Source organism: Medicago sativa, chromosome 3 (genome assembly GCF_051527215.1).
Source record: "Medicago sativa cultivar Bolivia chromosome 3, Bolivia_mono, whole genome shotgun sequence".
Taxonomy (NCBI): domain Eukaryota; kingdom Viridiplantae; phylum Streptophyta; class Magnoliopsida; order Fabales; family Fabaceae; genus Medicago; species Medicago sativa.
Genome location: NC_140751.1, coordinates 92529541 through 92555387, shown reverse-complemented (window position 1 = coordinate 92555387; position 25847 = coordinate 92529541). Strand labels below are relative to the sequence as shown.

Below are 25847 nucleotides of genomic sequence, written 5' to 3'. Positions count from 1 at the left end.
AATAAAGAAAAAATAAAAAAGATTGTGCGTACAAGCTTGGAATGCATTCACTCTTACAACACAATTTTATCTTCCTACAAAGCTACGAATCATTTACGACTTTTTGTTCTTTAAAGTTGATATTCAACTCACTTTTCTTTCTTTATAGTTATGGGTTTTCTCACCCCATATTCCTTCTTTTCTTTCTCTACTCCCACTCTTTTCATTTCAATTTCAATTCAACCATCTACTAGTATTTTCTTTCTCTTACAATTACAAAACCCAACTCAATAACACAAACAACCTTATATTCTCATGGGTTATCTTTTTTGCAATGCAGAGTCTGCAATTGCTACCTGCGATCCACACTATTGGGATCTCAAAAAAAGAAACAAAACACTAACAACAAACCGTACACACACTATCAAAGAGTTTCTTTACACCGACCTCGTCACCGCCACTAATAGTTTCTCTGCCGAAAGCTACCTTGGCAAAGGTAGCCATGGCAGAGTTTACAAAGCAAAGTTAAACGGCGACAACAATAATATCGTTGTCGCCGTTAAAACAACAAAGTTAACTACAAAAATCAAACATAGTCACATCAATGGCAACAACAATTGCACCGGTTGTGGTAATTGTACAAGTCCAGCAGAAAACGAGATCGAGATTCTTTCACAAGTTCCAAGTCCTCGTCTCGTAAATCTCATAGGATACTGCACCGACCCAAACGGCAATAAATTAATTGTCGTTGAATACATGCCAAACGGTTCACTTCATGATTTATTACACTCTTCATCTAAACCACCCGGTTGGACCAGACGTTTCCGGTTCGCATTACAAGTAGCAAAAGCGGTTCGAACCTTACACGGTTCAAATCCTCCGGTTATTCACCGCGATATTAAATCCTCCAACGTTTTGATCGATCAAGATTTCAAAGCGAGACTCGGTGATTTCGGTTTAGCGCTAAGAGGACACGTAGAAGACGTTCGTGTAAAGTGTACACCACCGGCGGGTACGTTAGGGTATCTTGATCCTTGCTATCTTGCACCGGAGGATCTTAGCGCGAAGAGTGATGTGTTCAGTTTTGGGATCTTGTTGTTGGAGATTATCAGTGGAAGAAATGCGATTGATGTTAATTATAGTCCTCCTTCGGTGGTTGATTGGGCGGTGCCGTTGATTAGAAGAGGTGATTTCGTCGGGATCTGTGATCGGAGAATTGGTGCACCGTCGGATTTGGTCATGTTGCGGCAGATTGCAGTGATTGCGGCGAGATGTGTTAGATCGACGGCGGAGAAACGGCCGGGGATGGTGGAGGTTGTTGAGTGTTTGAAATTGGCTAGGAAGAGGTTTCATTCGTCGCCGCTTTGGTGTAGTTTGAGACGGCGCGTGACGCGTGTGGAGAACGCTCAACCGTTGATGAGATGTGAAGATTATGATAATGATTATGATTATGATTATCGTAATAATAATTATTATGATTGGGATGATGATGAAGATGATAATAAGAGCGAGAATGTTATGAAGATTGTTAAGAGTGGGAGCAGTAGAAGGAAGAGTAAAGTGTCAAGTGTGGCGAGTGTAGAGTATGAGAGTAAACCTTCGAAGAAAGGAGCGAGATCTAAGCCGTCGAAGAAAGTATCGAGATCTAAAACCGTTGGATCTTCTTCTGGGTTTGTTAGTAGTTGCAGTAGAATGAGTGGGATTCAAATGGTTACAGAGAAAGCGAGTGTAATGAAGTTGAAAAAGTCAAAGTCAATGGGAGTCTTGCAAAGTCCTAGTTTGGGTGAGGATGAGACAATGATAGCAATGTGGAAGTTGGTGATCAGAGATAATAAGAAATTGGAAAAGAAGATGCTAGAAAAACCTTTGGTTAGTAAGCATGGTTGGGAATCAGAATAACCATTAATCAAAGATAATTGGATGATTTCTGTGTTAAACAGTTGAGGGTAGTCAACCCCTGCAAAATAGAGAGCTAGATTTTTGGGGGGTTTTGTTTTTCTGCAATAGTTTGGCATTATCATTCTTTACACTGTCAATCACAATCTCCTAAAAATGGAAGAAGCATTTTTTGTTGTTTATTAATAAAATGTATTTTACGAATTTTGAATGAATCTTATGAAAAGCAACAAAAGATAAATTATCAGATCGTTATAGTAGTTATTATTAGTACATGTCTTTACATAGAGTTTGTCGTGGCTTGAAAACCCAAGTATATTTGTCTTCTAAGAAGAAGCCGAAAGGAACTAGGCCAGAATTTTGCATATGGACATTATTCACTTTCTCGTCTATTCTAACCTTATACTCCTTCCGTTTTAGATATAAAATCCATTTTAGAGTATTTATTGTATTAACTATTTCTATACAATGGTGCCATTTCACATGGGAAGGGTGATTCCTTTCCCACCATGGGAAAGTTCCCTAAAAAAAATGTCTTTGTTTTTTCATAATAGAGAGCACTGGTTATTCACTCTTGTGAAAAGTGGTCCAAAGAATGCAAGGAATTATTACTAAGAATTATAAAGAACACTATCTATTCGTAAATGTATGTCACAATTTAATCATGTGTATTATTCAAATGACGTACCATTAAGTATTTTTTTATTAATATACAAAGACAAATGTTAGTATATAAAATGTTCGATTTGTTTCAATGAATATTTTCAAATATCAATTTTATATAAAAAAATCAAATATTAGTTGATAGAGGGAGTGACACCCGCGGGTCATAATGCAATCGTCAACCATTTTTAACCCCAAAAAATTATTTTTTAACACTTCTCAAAATATATATGATTTTGAAGGGAATGCAATGAAAATTAAATAGCACAGTCACTGAAAAACTGAGAGATTCAAAATAAATGTAAATATTATACGATGTAAAAAAAATTCCATATTCTTCTCGTTCAAAAAAAGCCATATTATAATATATTAACTTAAAGAGAAGACTTGCTCAAAAAAAAAAAAAAAACTTAAAGAGAAGACAAAGTAAGAGTAAAAGTCCCCTAAAAAAAACTAAGTAAAAGTTCGGGATTGCAAAAATAAAGGTGAAGAATGTCCCATGCTCGGGTTTATCTATCTTCACACTCCCCTTAAACTCAATACCAATATTTGTAGCATGATCCAAGTTATTTGAGTGACGATATAGTAGATAACCATCGAATCAAATTTTGGATAAGTTCAGATATATAAAAATTTACACTTGTCATAATTTAATTTAATTTCAAATAACACATTTTTTTAAGAAATTTCAAATAACACTTTAACTTTAACTTTTTATTTTTATTTTTACTTTGATCTTTTATGTTATAAGATGTCAACATTGTTATCCTTTTTACGTAAAAAAATAATAAAAATACATATCATCCCTAAAACTCATCTTCCTCGCCAAACCCATTAAACTCTTGCTGTCACACAACCACAACCCACCAAACCTCCACATTTGTTGAAAATGAGCAAAATAAAATGGAACCAAATTTTTAAAAGGGACGAAGGGGAAAAGATCAGAATTAAAAGTTTGTTTATTTGGGGAAATTATGAAGCATGTTTATCACATCTAATCAAATCATTACAAGATTTGAACGAATTACTCCTCGATTAGAACAAAGAGACTTTCGTTAAACTCACACATCAACAAATCAACCTCAAATCTCCAAGGAGCGATTTGATTGAGAGAAGATTCAAGGGATTGATGTTTCTGAGGTTGATTTAGAATATATTGGAGGGATTCAATATCATGAAAGAGAAATGAGACTGTGGATTGATATTTTCGATCTCAATATTATTTTTGTGGTTTTTGGATGAGTTATTTTTTTTGGGGTTTTATTGAATATGAAGTGGAATATGATCAATTTCACACTTTATGATTATTATTTTCAGTGCAGGGTTTAGATTTTTGTTGATACACTCATCCAATGTTATTGGACTCGATGCTTGAATAATTTTGCAGGTAACTTATATAGATAGGAACACATCCAACATTAGTATGTGTAGTGCTAAGAACACTCTTTTTTTCAACATTTACTATCGAATAGGGTGAAATTCATGTGGATTCCGCCACTTTATGCGAGACATATTTCCAAAGTGTAGGATTCAAATTAATTTCACTTCATAGAAGAGTGAGTGTTAAAGAGATAGTTGAAAAGAGGGTGTTAATAACACTTCTCTTGTTAGTATTGAGTATAACTCATCTATATTTGGCCTATATATAATAGGGTTAATTATGTTTCTAGTCCCTATAAAATAGCGACCTTGTAAGTTTAGTCCTTACTTAATTTTAATAGCATTTTTAGTCCCTATAAAAAAAAATTACTTATAATTTTAGTCCCTGCTAAAACAAAGTTTGATTAATTATCCTTAAACTCTTAAATTTTTGAACGATTTTTTTGAGACAAGATTAGAACACTATGAAAGGTTCGTTTACTAAAATTTAGAATTTTCAGACATGAAATGAATTAAATATGAATTTTTTAAAACAACAAAAGTTAAAGATAAAAAGTAATAAAATCTGGATGTAGAAATCAAATTTTGCGATAATTTTTTGCGGAGGAACTTTTAGTAATGTTCTAAATATGTCTGCAAAAAATTATTCAAAAATTTAAGAGTTTAAGCATAAATTAAACAAATTTGAATTGAGTAGGGACTAATACTCAGGGCAAAAAAACAAAATTAAGGACTAAAAATGCTATTAAAATTAAGTAAGGACTAAACTTACAAGGTCGCTATTTTATAGGGACTAGAAACATAATTAACCCTATATAATATGAACTCACAAATACCTTAAAAACCCTACCAACTTTGACAGGAAAACATCGTTTTGAACTGGTGTGGTTGTGAGCTTTCACTAAATTCAAAGTTTGGTGTGGATGAGGTGTTGATACCCTTCCCACATACCCTTCATCCCCTGTTTTGCGGAACCTAAACAAAGTCAAACTAACTATTTTTAATTGGTTTAGATTTATTTTCTCACAAAAGTCGAACCAAATATCAACCTATTACAACTCACAAGGCTAACTTAATCCTATAAATTTGGCGTGTAAGGTAAGGATATCACTATTTATAAACAATTTTTGATACTATCTCTTTTGAATGTAGGGTTTATATTGTTGCTAATACGCCTCACAATCAACATTCTTAGGCTCGATCCATGGGTAAATTGATGGGTGACTTGAAGGGATAGACTTTAATATCATATTAATGTTGAGACCTTGAGTGGAGCATAAAATTAGGGAGAACTAAAACTTCAATTTTTTTGAAAATAAGAGGACAGAAAATGCATTTAAACTTTTATCATTTTATATGTATGAGAGGTAGCAAGGATGGAGCCCAAATTACAATATGGGCAAAAAACATGGGTAGTGTCTAGTTTTATGTGGTGAATAGGGGTGGAGTGTGAGAGACAAACTCTAACTTTAACAATACTACCTCCGTCCCTAATTATAAGACCCTTTTGAGAAAAAATTGTGTCCCTTTTTATAAGACCCCTTTGCTATTTCCAACTACATTAATTATTTCTTTACATACATGCCCCTATTTATTATACATCTTTTTCTTCCATCAGCAATAAATAACATGTTGAAAACATAAACCAACTCTCTCTCTTAAAGGATAAAATTGTAAAAACAATAGTAATTACAAACATATTTAATACAAATATCCACTATCTTAATTCCCGTTATTTTTTCAAAAGGGTCCTATAATTAGGGACGGAGGTAGTATAAGATTAAATAAATTTCCCTCTTAAAAACTTTTGTAGTAATCTTGTAAGGGATAAGCCGGGTGGGTATTGATGTATCGGTCAGGGTCAACCAAACATAATATGAGGTTTAAAACGAACTTTAAAATGGAATTTTTTCACATTCTTTTAAATTATTATTTTTAAAATATTTATAAAATTTATCTTTCAAACTTTTGAATCAAAGCTCTTAGTCACCAACAACAAACTCAATCTTACTTAGGTTCTATTTTGGATGATTGCAAACTATTTTTTTCTACTTTTTATAGATATTTTATGCATGTTATACATGTGCCTAAAAGCGACACACTATCTAACAAAATCTGCTCTTTCAATATTACATTGTGTTTAAACTGAATATGTTCTTAATTGTATCTTTGTTGTCTTGGTTTTTTATTTAATGTTAAAAATTGTTTAATGAATATTATTTCCACATTCTTTTAATATTTTACAATCGTCACATATAAGAGATTTTTTTAAATTCAATTATAAAGTAAACTATTTTTTTCTCATGTGCCCTTCAAAATTTTAAAATTATCTTCGGATTTTATAATGTGAAACGAGGTTTTCCTCTTATTTTCAAAGTGAAAAATATCGTTTTAGCCATAGTTCAACTATGGTTAATTGTTTTTTCAAAGTATTTCGGATTATATAATCCGACCATTCTCTGTGTCAAAATTAAATTTCACCTTTTTGCTCATGATTTTTTGACACAAAAAGAGTTCGAAGCATGTAACGTTCGTATTCTAAAATCCAAAGTGGTTATTTTTTTTCTTCAAATTTTGTAATCCGAAAACTCACATGCTTCGGATCCTTCTTGTAAAAAAATGTGAAATTTAGTTTTAACATAGGCGGTGTTCGGATTATTTTGGCAAGAATCCCGACTTGCATCAACATAAACATTCAACTTGAAAGAGGAGTTGACAGGGAACCTTGAAGAGTGAAGACATTGTAGCACTGACGAGTTCTAGGAGAGGTCATGAACTGACTTAGTTTGTTCACAACAAATGTGATATCTAGTCTTGAAATGGTACATGAGCCTTCATACATGGTGACATTGGAGAGAGGAGTCTTCAGTGGTATTGAGGTGAAGATTTGAATCCATGGAAATGAAGCCCTTCAGTATCATCAGTTTTCCTTGTACTGGTGTAATAAGGACCATGCAACATTGAGATGTTGGTGCTTCCTTTTTACTACTGAATTTTGTTGAGGCTTGTAGAGACATGAAAACTGATGGGTTGTTCCGTCGTGTTGCAAGTTCTTTAGCATTATCTGTCCTGATTATTTTGATTTACTTACTAAATCGAGTCTTTACAAATTTGGTTTGTAAGACCAATAGTGCTTCAGACTTATTTTGCATCAAATGTACCTATCTGTACCTTGAGGGATCATCCACAATGGTAAGTAAAAAATTCTTTGCATCATGAGTAGCCTCAAAGAAAGGATCCCAATTAATGTCACACAGTGAATCATCATCAAAAGGAAATTGACGTGATTTTTATGAGAGATAAAAGGTAACTTTTAAAATTTTGGAATAGTTCAAATTTGACAAGAATGAGATTGAAATTTTGCACGTAAAGTGAAAGGTAAATTTATTAGTAACAATTTTGAGTATGATCAGACAAGTGACCAAGTCTATAATGCTCATTGGTTGGCCATATAATAGTTTATAGAAGTACAAGGAAAACTAAACTCTTCATGTTGAACTAATGCAACTAGAATTTAGTACCAATCACCTTCACTTAATGTTTGTTTTGAAGCAAGAAAGCGTTCATCAGTATAGGACAAAGAATAATCTGAATTTTTAAGAGTGAAGTGAACTAACTGAAATCAAGTTAACACTGTTAAGATTCTTAGGATCTAGTGTGTTAATTAGGGTGAGTTAATAATTAGTTACAAGTTAGTTAGTGGAGTTTGAAGTTAGTTACACTTGGTTAGTCCAATTAGTCCTAGAGCTAAAAAGTGTATGGAAGTAGAACATAACTGTTTTACAAAGCATGGTGTGAACTAACTAAAGCTAAAAGTAGGGAGTGTGAGTTTTGAAACGAAAGAATTGGAATTTATGAGGGAAAACACGAGAAAATGGAAGAAAAGGGTTTCAGTGTTGCAAAAAATTGCTTATGATACCATATTATATATATTAGCGGAATTCAAAGAGCAGCAGAGGGCTTAATTTGTTTTCATCTCATTGAATGGTACTGAAGTGAGTTGAAGTGAATACAAGTGTTCTTCACCAACGTGTGCGCGGTAACTGTAAAGACACTTCAACACTCAAGTCGGTGAGTTTCAACTTTCAATGAGTTTTGAGGAGATTTCTCACGATCAGAGTGTGTATCTTGTTTTATGGATGTCACACCCTATTATATATTACTGGGTGTGGATATGTCGGATGTACCCCTGTGGCATGATGGTTGACTGATGGTTTAATCAAGTGGAGGGATCAGGGGTGCCACGAGAGAATGATTTTATGTGACACAGCAGCTTTAAATTGGTGCATGTAGACTGTAATGTGGCAGCTTATTGAAGCTTAGTACTCCCTTCGGTTCAAAACGAGTGTCGCTTTAGCCAACAAAAATTGTTTCAAAATAAGTGTCGCTTTCAGTTTCCAATGCAATAATAACTTTTTGTTTTCAATTGTACCCTCCAATTATACTCTGCACACTACTTCCAAAGTATTACTTTTAAAACTAACCAATAGTTAATAAGGATAATTTCGTAAAATAACAATTCTCTTTCTTTTAATCATTGCATTTCTTAATATGTGTGTAAACACCTAAAACGACACTCATTTTGAAACGGAGGGAGTAGTATTTATGGACTTTGGGTCCCGATGATTGAGCTACCAAGTATGGAACATGTACTTTAGTAAAAATGTTTTTTTTTTTTTTTGAGAAACTAGTTACAAACCCGTGCTTCGCACGGGTTGTATTATCTTTTTTCGGAAAATTTTGTTATAGAGGAATAGATTATTACAGACAAACCCAGATTTGTTAATATGCTTAAAAGCAAACTGATCCCAAACATATAAACCTAAAAAACCATAAACCATCAACTTAGTTTTAACCAGAATACCACTCATATATATATATATATATATATATACAGGGCCGGCCTTGAGGGGGTGCAAACAGCTCAACCGAGCTGGGCCTCCCCCAAGGATGGGCCTCAAAAAAAAATTATACCCAGTAGTATACTATCCAGTAGTACACTATCCTGCAATAAAGGGGGTGCAAACAGCGCATGACTTTTGATTGTTTTGTGCAGATTTAATTTTCCTCTTGCTTTTGGTGTTAGGTGGGGATTCCTCATGTATACGGTAGTTATTTTCACCTATGGGTGTACCGCATATATACGGCACGTTGTATTTATCTTTTAAAAAATATAAATAGAGCATTGCTCTTTTAAAAAAAATACGTTTTGATTTTATCACTGACCTCTTTTCATTCCCAGAGCCGAGCCTCCGAATTCTCAGGGACGGCCCTGTATATATATATATATATATATATATATATATATATATATATATATATATATATATATATAATGTAGTATGCGAAAAATATAAACATTGTTTTGCAGGAAATAACCTATCTAAGATTGATTCACCAAAAAGTGTTTGATCACTCAGTATAAATTATACCCAAAACATATTGTCATTCAAATATTATAGAAAATATATATCTCCAGCATTCAACTTTTAAAGGTTTTAAACCTCTCCTCAAGCAAGATCATTAGCAGGAACTATTTGAACAGATAACACTGTAGAAGGATCATCTAAATCAAATACCAGCCTGTCACCTTCCTGCAGTTTGTTATCCCTTACAAAGTCATACCAATCTCCTCCCAATGATTTTTTAGCCTTATTACGTTTAGCAGTAATAAGACGACAGTTATACACATAACCGGTCGACACATCAAGCAAGACCATTTTGTTGCCTGCTTCGGTTAAGACTTCTCGTTTTTTTTTTTGAAATGGCAAATATTATTAACCAACAAGCCCGTGCGAGAAGCACTAACAAGCTCGGGTGGAGAAAAAAAATTACACAAGGGGAAATCGGTTGCCACGAAAACGATGGCTCGAACAAAAACCCCTTAAAAAACCACCCAAAATAATGAATCTAGACAAAAAGTAGTGACACATGCATATACTAAAGACGAAACACAAGCATACCCCCGCGTCACCTCCAAAACCACCTAACCCACCATAACAATAGCACTAACACACCCGCACCAAAGCAATACTGCTGCCCAGCACTGCAGAAACCAAAAGGCCGCTGACCATCCAAAGGATCCAGCAAAAAACAAAGCAGCTGGCCCGCAAACAAACCAAACCGCACCCAAGGAAAAAACAGCAGCCACCCCTCAACAGTCTGAAAGCCGAAACCTACATAACAGGAAGTTGAAAACCTGCTGAACAACAAAGGAAACCAACCGGACAGCAGGCCAGAAAACGAGGCTAGGCAGCAAGCAGAAGAGCTGAAACAGCAGTAAGACATCAAACCACAGTCGAACATGAACCAAGCTTACGTCCGCATGATCACCCTAGCAAGACAAAGTTTTGGATTCCAACACCATTCAAAAAACAGACAAGCCGGCACGCGCATCCTATCAAGCACCCACCTCCAAGACAAAACTTTCACATCCTCCACAATATCGTCCACCCCACAAGCAACATCCTTAAAGATCAAATTGTTCCTCGCTTTCCACAACGCCCAAATTGTCGCATGCCAAATCAACTCTAGGCCCCTTTTCACCATTTTATTATATTCACTTCCACTCCAACACTCCCAATGAATAAAGAGATTGGGCGGAATAATGAAGTAATTGTCTAACCACCGCATCAACTTACGCCACACCAAACTAGCCACCTCACAATGGAGAAAGAGATGGGACGAGGCTTCATCCACGTTACTACACAACACACAAATCTTGGAGTCTTCGGGACCTATCACCTTTCTCAAAGCAAGATTAACCTTGGTAGGAACTCGATTAAGGAGGGCTCTCCACGCAAAAGCCACCACTCGCGAAGGAGCCGGACTATTCCACATCTTCTCAAACACACCTTTCTCACCCTCCGACCAAGTGGCCTCGTCAAACATTAACTCTTCCAATTTCTTATAAGATGAGCTAACCGAAAAAACACCATTGTCCTCAAGCTTCCACCTCCAAATGTCGGGATCATTAGAAAGACTTACACCTTCCAAGTCTTCCATGAGACTAAGAAGAACCTCCTCCTCCCACATGAATAGATGCCTCCTCCAACTAAGCCTCCACTCCAAACCTTGCTCCGTCACCAACCCCACCTCCCCCACCAAAGCCTCCCTATGTGCCGAAATCAAATAAAGACGAGGATATTTCACCCGGAAACAAGTATCACCCTTCCAAACATCATTCCAAAAGCTAGACGAAAGACCGTTGCCCACCTTTCGCACCACCTCCGCATTGAACCAATTATTTGTTCCAAAATTTCCTAACTTGACAATCTCCTTCCACCAAGATGACGCTCCTCTCGGCCACCCACTAGCGGCCTCCGATAACAACACACCCGAAACACCACCATACCTTGCTTCCAAAACCTCTTTCCAAAGTGTAACATTCCCATCAAGAAGACGCCATCTCCATTTAGCCAAAAGGCTTGTATTCATAATCCGGATATCCTTAATCCCCAAACCACCCTTACTTTTATGTTGACACACCAAGTCCCACTTCACCCAACAAATTTTCCTACTCCCACCTACACCTCCCCAAAGAAAGTCTCTTTGGATAGTCACCAACCGCTTCCACACTTGCACCGGGAGCTTCAAAAAGGACAAATAAAAAATTGGGATGGCATTAAGGACCGAATTTAAAAGCACAATTCTACCGCCAAAACTAATATACTTATGACCCCACAAATTCAACTTCCCGCTTAGTTTTTCCACCAACGGCTCCCAAGTAGTCATACTCTTCATATTGGCACCCACCGGGAGACCCAAGTACTTGAAAGGAATACTCCCCTTTGTACAATTCAAAAAACCGCAAGCCATATCCAAAAAATCATTATCCACATTGATCCCTATCAAAGAACTTTTGAAAAAATTAATCTTTAAACCCGAAACCATTTCAAAACCTCTAAGGAGAGACTTCATGGCCCAAAGATTTTTCATCGTTGGCTTCCCGATACATAGAGTATCATCGGCATATTGCAAGTGCGAGACCACCAACCCATTAGTACCAAAGGAAAATCCTTCAAACAAATTTCTCTCTACCGCATTCCGCATCAATCCACTAAAACCCTCCGCCACCAACAAGAACAAAAAAGGAGCTGGCGGATCCCCTTGTTTAAGCCCTCTTTTAATACAAATCTCCTCCGTTGGACTACCATTCACAAGAACCGACATAGTTCCTCCAAAAACACACGCCTTCATCCAAGCCACCCATTTCTCACACATACCCACTCTCACCATCATATATTCCAAAAAACCCCAATCCACCGAGTCATATGCCTTCTCAAAGTCCACCTTGAAAATAATACACTCCTTTTTCATCTTTTTCGCAAAGTCAACCAACTCATTCACCACCAAAACCCCATCCACCAAATGCCTCCCTTTGAGAAAAGCCGATTGGGATTGAGAGATAATTGAGTTCATAACACTTGCTAGCCTCCTTGCCAAAACCTTCGCTAAGAGCTTATAAAGACAACCAAGTAAGGAAATTGGTCTAAAATCCTTTAGTTCCAACGACGATGACACCTTTGGAATCAAAGTTACAAAAAAGGCCAATATACTTTTAGGTAACATCTCATTAGCATAAAATTGGTCGAACATAATTCTCACCTCCGCTTTTAGCAAATACCAAAACTCTTTGATAAATGCAAAATTAAATCCATCCGGACCCGGACTTTTATCACCATCACTATCCCTCACCACCGCTTCAATTTCTAGCAAGGAGAAGGGAGCCACCAAAAGCCCATTGTCATTATCGGTTAACCTCCTAAACTCCACTCCATCCAACTTTGGCCTATCCCATCTAGCTTCCGCGAAATGATCCGCAAAATAAGACACCACCTTTCTACGCACCTCAAAAGGGGACACCACCCACCCATCATTCTCCCTAAGAGCCTTGATAGCATTCCTACTCTTTCTAGCTTTGATACTTTTATGGAAAAATTTTGAATTTGCATCACCCTCCTTCAACCATCTAGATCTTGACCTTTGAGCCATCAAAGCGTCTTTGGCTTTAAGGAGTCTCCAAAGTTCTTCAAACTTCAACTTCCGAATGCCCACCTCCGACTCGGTCAACATCCCTTCCTCCCCTTTCTCATCAAGCCCTTTTATCTCCTCCACAAGCAACTCCACCCTATCCTCCATACCTCCATACTCCGCCTTACCCCACTCTTTAAGAATCAACTTTAGCCCCTTCAATTTTTCCTTTAAGACAAAAGACATCCAACCTGAAACATTTTGATTTCTCCAAGCCTCCTCGACCACACCCTTAAAGTCACTATTTTGCAACCAAAAATTATTGAATCGAAAAGGAGTAGGCCCCCAATTCCATCCACCATTTCTAAGTACCAAAGGGCAATGATCCGAGACATCCCTAGGCAACACCCAAAGAGCGTACTCCCCCCACACTTGACCCCACTCTTCCTAAATAAGCATTCTATCAATCCTACTCATAGAGCGGCCGTTGGAATGATACCAAGTAAAGCGACGACCCAACACATCTAAATCTTCCAACTCCATCTCCCCTAAGAAAGCGTTAAACAAATACATCTCTAAAATATGCGTTGATGAGACTTCCACATTAACCCCTCTCCTCTCATCTCTTCTACTCACCACATTAAAATCTCCAAGAACACACCAAACACCTCGGCCTCTACTATGCCGTTCACCAATAAGATTCTCCCAAAGTCTTCTTTTTGCCGGCAAATCACACTTGGAGTAAACATTAATTATAATACATTTAGTTTTCTCCACCCCCACTCCAACACCACACCCACATAACCTTCACCTTGGAACGAAGAAATCAAAGAAGCACAAGACTTCCTCCAAATAGAGATAATACCACCACTACTCCCTTCGGATGCCTTAAACACCCAATCACAATCTTCACTACCCCATAGAGAATAACATAAAGAAGGAGAAAACTCCTCAAGCTTGGTCTCTTGTAACGCCATGAAATCAATATTATTTTGCCTCACAAGTTCTCGAATTTTATTCTTCTTCACTCTACCACCCAACCCCCGAACATTAAAGGAGGAAATAATCATAAATTCAACCTTACCTCCTCCCTACTAGTCTTAAGCTTCTCCGCCTTTTCTTCTAAATCAACAAGTTTATCAATGATCCCTTCTTCCTTTGGAGGGAAGGAGAGCCCGGCCTTCTTTTGAATGCGTAGGACTTTCTTGGCACCCAAGACCTTTAATTGTGAACGACCACCATACTCCCCTTGCACTCGTGAAACACGGTTTGGAAAATGCTATGATGGGTTGAATTTGATGTGAAATTTTAATTGTTACAAGCCCTATAGTGTAAATTAATTAAGATTGTATACTTAAATATAATTAAATAAAAATTAAAAGTTACCTTATTAAAATTCATTTTTTTTATAGAAAAAATTGACTTATTTATTTGACATTTAATGTTACATTTATATATTACATCTTGATTGGTTGATATCATGAAGGGGTAAATACCCCTAGACAAGAGAGGGTAATGTAGAAAAAATCAGCTTTAATTCGTTAATTAACTGTTAATATTGTCTATTTTATGCTATAAAATGAGTTGGTACTTTAGAAGAGCTGAATTCCATAACAGTACATATCAAATGACGGGAGATAGTAGAAGTAAGTAAGGCTAATTACTAGGTAATAAATATTAATTAATGATGAATTTAATAAACAAAATAGAGAAGAGTCATGTTAATTAGAAGGGGCAGACTTATGTGAGGCTTGGTGTGGAACACAGACAAGATTTTTTTTTTTATATACATAGCCCAAATTCCCTCCGTTCCAATTTATAAATAAAAAACATCAATTCATATTTATTTATTGAGAAAACTAAAACATAGTAGTTTGAGATATAATTTTTTGTGTTTTTCTTAGAATAAGTTTCATGAAAAAATGTAAAAACAATTCTTATTAGTTAATGATTATGGAGAAAATAGGAAGAATAACAAATTGAATGCATTTTCCATTTAATTTTACTTTGTAAAAGTTTTACTTTTGAAATATAAAAGTTGGTCTTTTTTACGTATATTTTCGGATCAAGAAAATGAAATTTTTTTGTTTGTAACTTGGGACGGAGGGAATATTATATATCTTCAATTTGAAAACACGATCAAATATGCTTCACTGGTCTAGCGCTGAGGTGTGTGTTTTCTTATCTATTCGCATTGGGTTCAAGAACTTCGTAGAATAAATCATTGTTTAAGTTGCAACATTAGTATATACTCCGGTCCTTATTATAAGAAACAATTGACTTTTTTGGTTCATAGAATAATTAACGTATCTTGTTATAAATATAGACTAGATACATCACTTACACAATGAACCTAAAAAGTCAACTTTTTCTTATAATAAGGACCGGAGGGAGTATTAAAAGTTTGTAGCTTACTCTCATACATAATCAATAAAAATATAGAGAGGATACCCTTTTTGGGGTCAGATTTTTTATTTTAAATTTAAAATTCATTTAAATTATGTTGTCTGGCAGGGTGTGCTCATCTTGAGACTTCTCAACATTTATTTTTATCCTGCGGTTTTTTATGGTTCTTTATGGCAGGCGGTGCGGTCCTGGCTTGGTGTGTCGGGACCGAACCCTCACAGCATCTCAGATCAATTGTACCGGTTTATTCACTCGGCTGGCAGTTTACGTACAAGGCGCTCATTTTTGCAGCTAGTTTAGCTACTTTGTGCTTGGACTATTTGGAATGATCGCAATAATAGATTGTTTAATAATGTAGAAAAATCCATAGGCCATAGCTCACTTTAGATAAAGTAAAGCATGTCTCGTTAGGGTGGCTTAAGGCTAGTAATGCTAACTTTCTTTACGGTTTTACTTCGTGTTGGTCAAGCCCCTTGCTTTGTTTGGGCATTGGCTAATTGCTTCTGTAATATTGACAGGTTGTAATTATCAGGAGTCTCTTGGGTACACCTTGAGCTTGGGATATTTCCTAAATTTGTTAATATATACCATTTTTTTTTGGTACATAGAGAAAACCAAGAAAAAGAAACGAAAAAGAAACTAGACTACTGCCTTAAGAACTGCACTCTAGACGCATCATCGAGAAGAAATTCTTTCAAGCCTGGGAGGGGGGTATCCAAGCTGCACCAAGAAGAATCGTGATTGGCACCATGCTTAGTTAAAAAATCTGCACACTCATTTGCCTCTCGAAGGGTGTGGGTAAGAAGCACATTCCAAGGGAGATTAAGGAGATCATTGATATTTCTAATGATAGTTGCATTAACATGCCAAGAATTGAGAGAAGCTTGAATTAAGTTTATAGCATGCAAGGAATCTGAGTAACAAATCACATTCCGGTGCCCTTTATCCCATGAAAACTTCAAACCATGCATGATCGCAAGAAGTTCCGCATGCAAGTTGTTCGAAATACCAATAAATCCTGAGAATCCACAAAGTCATGTACCGTCCGATTTACGGAGAACACCTCCAAAGCCTGAGCGACCAGGACTACCAAAATTGCTCCCATCAACATTGAGAATCGTAGCTTCCATACGGGAAGGGTGCCATGAGGTCCAACGTTGTCGTGGGTGAGAAAGAACACTGCTACCCAAAGACGTCGAGAGAGAACTAAGATAGCTCCCAACATTATGTCGTAGTTGTTGATAGCTAACCTGCTCATTACCCAGACACACAGAATTTTGGGCTTTCCAAATACACCAGATGCCTGCCACAAAAATAAGAGGGTTCGATAGACGAAGACCTTTTTTAAGCCACGAGTGAGTGTGTAACTCCTGGAAGAAAGCAATATTATTATTGTACCCTAAGGATCTCCAAATACAAGCAGAGAGAGGGCAATCCCTGAGACAGTGCAAACATCTTCAACATGATAATTACATATATGGCATGAAGGAGACAAAGCCATACCACGATGGTGTAGAAGTGCTTTAGTGGGGAGCGACTCATGACTAGCGGTCCAAAAGAGCAACTTGATCTTCCCTGGAGCTTTCAATTTCCAAATCCAATTCCAAGATATGTCATCATTATGGAGGTCTTCAGAATGAGAGGAAAGGACCCAGGAATATCCTGACTTTGCAGTATAAATACCGTCAAGATGATCGACTCAAGTGATACGATCTGGAACGTCATTATGCAAACAGGGGGTATGGATTTCACATGGTTTTAAATATTACTAGGAAGAAGTGTATGCAACGGGTTAAAGTTCCAATTACCATTTGTGATCACGTCGCGAATACATAAGGATATGTCATGAATATCAACCCATGGAATCAGACTCGCAAAGGTTCCCAATGTGGTCCAAGAGGAATACCAAAAGGATGTGTTGTCGTTACCTAGCCGAAACACATGACCATCTTGCAAGACAGACCTCGCCTTCAAAATTGAGTTCCAAGTGGTAGAGCCATTCTTCTTAGGAACATCTATAATACTAGAATTGTCGAGATACTTGTTGGACAAAATTTGAACCCATAGTTTGTTAGAATTAGTATGAACATCCCACACCAACTTTCCAAGGAGAGAGGTGTTGGTAGTGCAAGCCACACGGACACCGAGCCACCCAGGAATATACCATTTTTTATTGTTAAAAAAAATCATTTAAATTATTTTATCTAATATGATATATATACCAGCATCATTGGACATTATTAAAATAGCTTATTTTAATCTTATACCAATATTGATGACCATATATATCATTAATTGAATGAATCTAAAAAACAAAAAACTGATTTTAAATGATGTATGTGCTCTATCACAAAAACCATATACATCATTAATTGAATGAATCTAAAATGTAGATTTTTGCTTATAATAGTGATCGGAGAGTGTAAGAGCAATCTGATATCGATGACTCTTTATAAGTAGCTAGATGGTTGATAATGATATCAGTTTGAAGTTGTATTTAATGTTAGTTACTAGAATGACTATTTTTTATATTATTTACAAACTACTATAATTAGACTCACCGATAATTTACTTGTGAGTCCGACCTTGAAAGGGCATTTTCATATCTAAGTGTTTGACTACGTAGATTGTTAGATATTTTTACTATATTTGTTTTCCTTAACCAGAGTCAGATGGCATTGTCAGTAGGTGTGGCAAAACGGGTCCAGTCCGTCGGCCTGTCGATTTGACCCGCTATTTTTGACGGATTGAGTCAAAGTTTTGAACTCGCTTTTTATAGTTGGCTCATTCCGCTTAACTCGTTGAAAAAACAAGGTGGCCACGGGGTAGGCCGCTTAACTTGTTTTTTTTTTTTTGTTAGACATATTTTATCCTTTTAGATTTATTTTTATTTTTGGATTTGTTTTATGTTGGCGGATTTTCCTTATTTTTGTTAAATATGACGTTGAGCTTGATAATTTGTTGATTGTCATCTTGTTATTACCCCAAATTTATTTGTTGACTATTCTTTCATATTTTTTATAATAAAAGCAACATAATTTTTTTTAACAATTAAGTTGTAACCTATTTGGGTTGGTTTGAGACTTTGAAGTGTGTTACTCCTAAATGTTTCATGTTCAATTTTCCTGAGTATCAATTTGGTTGGGCTAATTTAACTTTCTTAAAATAAATTAAGTTGTAAAAAAAATGCATTAAAAAAAATTATTTTTTCTCTCTAAAAACAAAGTTTTTTTGTTTGGCAGACCGACACATCAACTCGTCTGTCCACCGCTAAACGAGACAGGATGAGATTTTGAAATCGATTACGTAATTTAACTCAGTGCATCTCGTTCTATTATAAACGGGCTTAGACGTGGTGGGTCTAAACGGGACATAACGACCGGTTTTGCCACCCATAATTGGTAGCATTTTGCCAATAGAAAAAGGGTTATGAGAGTGACATCATATCATGTCGGAATAGGAGGGCACGTAGCAGCTCCCATAAGTGCCGACAGATTAATTTTCCCGATAATAATAGCAAGTCGGTGTTCGAAATTTATGGTTCCTCCCTCTTCCATTTCTGCAGCTAATATTTCTTGAATTAAGCACCAATCCATTCCTTTCCATTTTCTTTGTTCTCCCATTCCTCACAAGTTTTTTTTTGTCATATACATCGGTAACAAATGTGGAGAGGAGGTAAATTTGTTAAACAAGTTTATGTTTTCTTGTTTATCTCTTCCATGCAATTATTGCATTATTAAGTTGTTTATACGTTTCGAATATTACACGTTAAAGTAAAAGATAAAAAAGGAAATAAAGTACAACGATGAGGTAGTTAAAGTAAAAAGTTAATATGAGATATGTAGTGTTATTGTAATGGCAAGTAATTGAGAGGCTTTCCAGAGTGAAACTGACATCTCTTTCTTTTTTGCAGAAGACGGGTTATTGATGACCACATCCTCTTCCCCTCTCTTATCTTCAAAGCCATGTTCAAACAAATTAATTAATTGTTAATATAAATTATATTATTACTATTATTATCTCTAAAAAATTAAATAGTAATAATATTACTAATTATTATGACACAATCTTACCTTGTTATTATCCTCCTATCGGTCAAATTTATCATGCTTTATTATGACTTTATATTTCAACAATTGACTCACCTCACCCCTCAGAGACATTGATTGTAGATCTTCTCTCAAAGTCCTACCTCATCTCTCAAGCAAGCAAGCAAACTAGCTTAACGTACCCCAAAAACCAAATCCAAATAAAACAGGAAATTTATTTATTTATATATATTTTTTTATTAATTTAATTTAATTATTTCTTGTTTAAAAGGTGGAAAGCAGAATGGAATTTGATGAACACGAAGACCTAGAGGAGGAAGAGGAAGAAGAAGAAGAAGAAGAAGAAATGGGGTTCCCTGTTACGCCGGTGGCATGTTACGACTCGCTTGGAAACTCAGGAGTTAGGTCCAAAAATGGCGGTGGAATCGGTTCAGCGGACGGAGGAGCAGCCACAGGCGGTGGTGTCAAAAGTGGGCCAGCAGGAACGGTCAGATACAAAGAATGTCAAAAGAATCACGCCGTCAGCATAGGTGGTCACGCCGTGGATGGATGTTGCGAGTTTTTAGCTGCCGGAGAAGAAGGAACACTGGAAGCGGTGATTTGTGCTGCTTGTAACTGTCACCGGAACTTTCACCGCAAAGAAATCGACGGTGAATTCACTCCCCAGCGGTCTCATCACCCTCAACACCACCACCATCAATCATCACCTTACTACCACCGTGCAGCGTTACCTCCTCCGCCTGGTTTCCACCACCACTCCGTAACTCCACCGATATCACAACATCGTCCGTTGGCTCTTCCACCAGCTGCATCGAGTAGGGGATTCAGCAGAGAAGAAGATAACGTGTCAAATCCAAGCAGCAGCGGTGGTGGTGGTGGTAGTGGAGGAGGAAGTGGAACGAAGAAAAGGTTTAGAACAAAATTCACACAGGAACAAAAGGATAAGATGCTTGCATTTGCGGAGAAAATTGGGTGGAGAATTCAGAAGGAAGATGAAGGTGCAATCGAACAATTCTGTGCTGACAATTTTATCAAGAGACATGTGCTTAAGGTTTGGATGCACAATAACAAGCACACTCTTGGTAAGAAACCCTAACTTTGTTCTTTCTCTTTTTTTCAGTAATTTTGAGAACATTAATTAATTACTGGATTTCAGTGTCAATAGGACTAGTGTGGGACATCATGAGTTTATGATTTAATCGAAGAAAAGAACAATTTCATTTGTAATGTAAAATTTATTTATTTTTAATGGAGATCTAGCTAGCTAGGGTTCTTACTCTTACTTCATCCCTCTTTTCCTAATTGATTTTAATTTATTCATTTGATTTTCGTATGTGATGAAATTTAACTACTATACTAGTATAAGTATAATCAAGGAAAGGAAAAAATGAGATTAACATATTAATGAAGTGCTACTTTGGGAGTTCACATTTTTTGTTGAAAAGGAACCCAAAGAAAATTGAAATTTCATTCATTGAACCATCGATAATGTGCAGAAAAGTATGTAGATGAGCACAAACAACAAAGTCAAAAGTAATTCGAACTGAACAACGTACATGGCATGCAAAGACAAAGATGTTTTAATTTCAAGTTACATATTGTTTGTGATCATTCACATTTGTCATGTTTTCCTGTTTTTTCTCCTCATCACCGCTATTAATGTCGCCATTGGAACTCTTTCTCTCACACCGTGATCTTGGCATACACTACTTAAAATTCAATAACTATTCATTAATGATGAATCAAAGAAATTCATGTAGTATAGTCCAAAAAGGGAAGCTAGCTACACCGTTTTCTTTTGGTCTCATAATTGAGTCATGCATCACATAGTCATTTCAATTTTAATTAATTCCATTATTTTATGTTTCTTTTGATGCTGTTGTGTTCACTTGTTAATTTCCATTATCTGTGTACCTCGTTCTTAAGACACTCACTTAATTTCTTCCTATAAATGCGTTGCGTTGAGTCACTGGTTTTTTTTTTCAATCACCAAAAAATGAAAGAAAATATCTTCACTTATTATTTAACGTTTCAATGATTTATCCGGTTGTTCCCGTTTGTGTCTGGTACTTACTTAGTAGATGTGAAATGAAAGGTGATAAAGTAATAACGTGATAATCAGAAAACAGTAATAATTAAGGGCAAGTATGAGTGCTGGTTATTTCACGCGGCAAACTCGTACACTGTTTACTTCTACTGTAGCTACACAGTGTTGCAGAACAGACATGCAGACCTTTTCTGATTTTGATGAAGACTGAACCACGTTAATTCTGCTATCTATCCACCTTTCCTTGTCTTTTTGTTATTACTCCATGTTCTTTCCTTTTCTCATTAACGTATAATTCTATTTCGAAATACAAACTCATCAACAAATAATGAATGCGTTCAGTTATATATTTTCCAGTGTTCTGTGTTCATGAGAACTTAATTAGTTTGCTCTAGCTAACTGCATTTTAGCATGCACGTGTGCACTTAATTATCTTTTCAGTTGCAGTGTTGAGGATCAGGATCGTTGTCCATTATAGTTTGTATAAAAGCTCAATATGAAATAACTAGGGATTATTTAAATGATGTATTTCCTTTTTGATTTTTTGGGTGAAATATTTTTTTTTGTGTGTGTGTATTTTATCTTTAATGCATTTACATATATAGTACTTACTTTATTCTTCAATATATCATAATAAAATTCAATGTTCATAACAGAACTAATAACATCATTGATTAGTTTAGTAATTTTAATAGGGAGGTGTGGCTTAAGTGATTTTAGTCAAGACTTCAGAGCGAATAAGTGAGAAGGAGTTATTATCAGGGCCGGCCCTGTGCAAGTGCATCAAGGCCCTTGGCACAGGGCCTAAAACTTAGAGGGGCCTCAAAAATTGGAAAAAATGAAAAAAAAACTTGTACCTACGGCCGAAATCCGTCACTAAATGTCCTTTTTCCGTAGGTAAAAGTCTAAAAACAGCAATTTTGCTGTCAATTATGCATTGTACATAGGTAAATGCCTATTTGTCTGTGGGTAAAAGTCTTTAGATTTTTTTCAATTATTTTTAAATGAAAAATTGTCAAGATTATAACGGGGCCTCCGAATTGTCGGGGACGGCCCTGGTTATTATACCTTGAATATTTTTGTTTAACTCTAAATGAATTGAGAGAGTTGATTTTGAGTTGGGATCCATTGTTTGTTTTTTAGTGTTTATCTCTTTAAATAACATCCTTTATTTATTTTGAGAAATTAAAGAGTCCTAAATTAGTGTCTAAATAACGATAAGTTGATGATGTGATAAAAAAAAAGACATAGATAAAACGAGTGACTAGTGTTCAAGAAAAAAATAGTAACAAACAATGTACTTTTTTCTTTTGTTGTTGAAATAACCGACAATATTGAGTTTTTTTTTATAAGCTGACAATATTGAGTTTGACCAATCGTTGATGTGGATTTGCAAACAAATTTGACTGAATAAACCATCAACCTAAACTTCAAAATAATCATTATTTCTTCAAATTAATCCGTAATATTATTAATGTAATAAAGAAAAATCCTAACAAATGATTTACGACACTTGCTAAAAAGTTTGAATACGTATTTAACATATTGAAACACAAAGTATTTTTTTTCTACATAAAACTTATCAATTGTTTTTGTTTTTTAATCTTTAACAAGTGCATCAAGCACACTTTCTAAAATGAACCTATAATAAATAGTTCATAAAGTACAAATACAAAATATGTCAATTTAGTCTTGAAAGTATATAAACACATTAAATTAGTCCTTATTATCATAATAGCAATGACTAAATTGGTGGATTTTATAAAACTTTAATGACTACATATTATATTTACATAGTTTTGGGACTAAATTGAAGAGAGAATGATCATTTGTGGTCTAAAATGATGGCTTATGATCAATTTGTGCAAATGGTCCTGTAAATAGTGAATTTTGTAATGTAGTGGTTGTTGGATCGTTATGCGATAGCACAAATACATCTACAAGGGGGACGCATAGATACTCAAAAAAGTTTTTGAATTTTTTAAAGTTGGTGCAACCAAAAAATGATTTTTTTTTAGACTATGCTAATTATTCGAACAACACAAATGAAAAGTTGACTATTAGTGAAGATCAATGCAAAACATAAGATACTGAATAAGCGAAAACCAATCAAATTAATCAATTAGATGATAGAGAGAATCACTTAATTTGGTGATATTGATGATAAGCTAAAAACATATAATCACTTATTTGAAAAAAGCACTTAAGATTCAATTAGGTAACTAAGGTGATGGATTCTAAGAACCACTTCTCGATGCTATTGGTTTTTAACAAAAAATCAACACTCAATTGAGTTTCTTTTAAATTAATCAAAGTTAGGCTTTTCAAAACCCACAATTGAATCAATATAAAAATATAAATTTAAAGAGTTAGGGGATATGGAGAAAGAGCACGACGGTTTATAGAGGTTCACCCCACACCTTCCTCGCTAGTGGACTAGTTTTCTCCCAAAGACCCAATTCAGTGGAGTTTTGTTGAATTTTGAATACCAATTGTTTACGCAAGTATTGTTCCTTGAGACTTGAGAAATCTTCCACGAACCCTAGTCTTTCAACAATTCTTGATGCATCCTTTAAACTACGATACCCAAGATTTAAACCTTCAAATCTACTTGATAATCACTCTTTTAAAATAAATCTTAAAGTCTCCTCAATCTTCACATGAGCTGTTCCAAAAATTTCTTTGGGTCTCCTTCGCACTCAATCTTTGACTATCCTTTGATTGTTAAGAAATCATCAATTGATCTTGCGATGTTGAATAAAGGAACCCCCCAACTCTCGCTATCTTTCCTTTAAGTTTCAGTTGCCCCAATTGCAAAACCCTAGAATATCACAATCCGACGTACAAAAAATTTATATCTAAGTAACTCGCATTTTCTCAACTTCAAATTCTATATCAAAGAGTCAAAGAAAAAAGAAGATTGTGTGAAAAATTCATGTGTTTTGAGAAGTGATGAGGTGTTTCACTTGTATATGTTTTTGAATCAAGTGAGAAAATAAAGTTAAACAATATGTTGTTAAAATAACAGAGTGCATCAATTCATTTTCAGAAGTGAAAAAATATGTTGTTAGCTAGAAGGAACCATCGTCTATATTGAACATGTTAGTATCAAGCATCACAGATGTCATATTCATTCTCGCTATAAATATCTTCTAGATCCTCTACTATCATTATCTTCTTTTGTCTTTTATGTCTCTATCTCTCCCATTCTCATCTCATCATTTTTCATTTTCAATTTCTCTCTCCTCACTCGTAAAAACCACATTGTTGCACTTATGTAGCTGGATGTGATCCAATTTTGTCTCACCTCGTGAGAAAATAAATTTTTTTAAAATTTTATTCTTCTCTTCTATAAATCTATATATATACAAACACAGTGTAAGATCTATTTTTCCTTTGAAGGAAGTGTAAGATTTGTTATTGATATAATAGACTCGCCATAAACCTACATGTATATTATTTGACTAACTTTAGATAAGACAATTATTTGTTCAATTAAAAGATTTATCACTTTGAAATTGTAATTTTGTTTTATAATTTTAACATCTTATAATGAAGTTCTTAAAGATAATAAAATGTAACTTATTATAAATTCAAAATTCAAAGAACATGGTTCTACGAGTTAAAATAGATCCCTATAAGTAGGGGTGGCTAAACAGTTAAAGTTCATCGTTTCAACCTATTTGACTGTAATATCCCACTTTTACGATACGATGATTTACCTGATAACGTTAGATTGAGCGCGTTTAAGGCTAAGGGTAAAACGGTAATTGCTCGGGGAGGGGCTATTTAAGGACTTTAAGTTCAAATTTCCTCACAATTCATTTCTCTTTCTCTCATTAGGGTTTGTAAGAAATTTTGCTCTCCCTTCTCTCTAGGATAAATTGGTTCTCATCACCAAGTTTCACCCATAAACTTTGATTCATCCTTCTCCTCTTTGGATTCAAGCATGTGTTGGTTAGAACTTTGGATTTTTGGCTAGTGAAGTGTGGATGCAAACTTCTCTACTCCTCTCTACTCATGATCTTCCTTTAATCTTCTCCTAATCCTTCAAGAAGTTAGAATCTAAGCAAGGCTAGGGTTTGGTAGTTGTTGGTGATAAGTTGGAAGCAAGCTTCACCAAACATCCATTTCTCAACTAGGGTTTTGATCTTAGGGTTTGCTGTCAAGTCTTGAGGTTGTGAGCTTAACTTCAGGTTATTTTAAGGTGAGTTCTTAGTTAGCACCCAACCATGGAATGTGTTTTAGCTTGCAAGGAAACTGTATAATTTTTCTAGGGTTTATGTGTAGAAAAGTTACCCCTTTCATGCCATGCATCTTAATACTTGTGAATACTTGTTCAATGGCTGTTTTACAGGTTTTATATGACTTCTAGTACCATGATATGCCTTGGGATACTTTGTGTTTGAGGTTTTTGGGTCAAAAATACCATTTTTACATGTTCTGGACTGTCA

General features: G+C 35.4%; 1 protein-coding gene and 1 pseudogene across 3 annotated transcripts; both read left to right on the top strand.

Annotated features, from left to right (window-relative positions):
- LOC146942006 (Protein kinase superfamily protein) lies at positions 1–2122 on the top strand. Its single transcript, XM_085755975.1, has one exon. The coding sequence runs from the start codon at positions 295–297 to the stop codon at positions 1876–1878; it is 1584 nt and encodes a 527-aa protein (XP_085612101.1). The 5' UTR covers positions 1–294; the 3' UTR covers positions 1879–2122.
- Positions 2123–18811: 16689 nt separating this feature from the next.
- Positions 18812–20628, top strand: LOC146942005 (zinc-finger homeodomain protein 2 pseudogene; annotated as a pseudogene). Of its 2 annotated transcripts, none has more exons than XR_015032540.1 (2): positions 18812–18972; positions 19618–20628. The product of XR_015032540.1 is annotated as a zinc-finger homeodomain protein 2 pseudogene, transcript variant X2 (transcript). The 2 variants fall into 2 exon arrangements; XR_015032539.1 differs by lacking the exon at positions 18812–18972 and adding an exon at positions 19216–19524.
- Positions 20629–25847: the final 5219 nt, after the last annotated feature.

Coding starts and splice junctions, on each gene's coding strand:
- LOC146942006 (XM_085755975.1), top strand. CDS start 295: ATGGGTTATCTTTTTTGCAATGCAGAGTCTGCAATTGCTACCTGCGAT.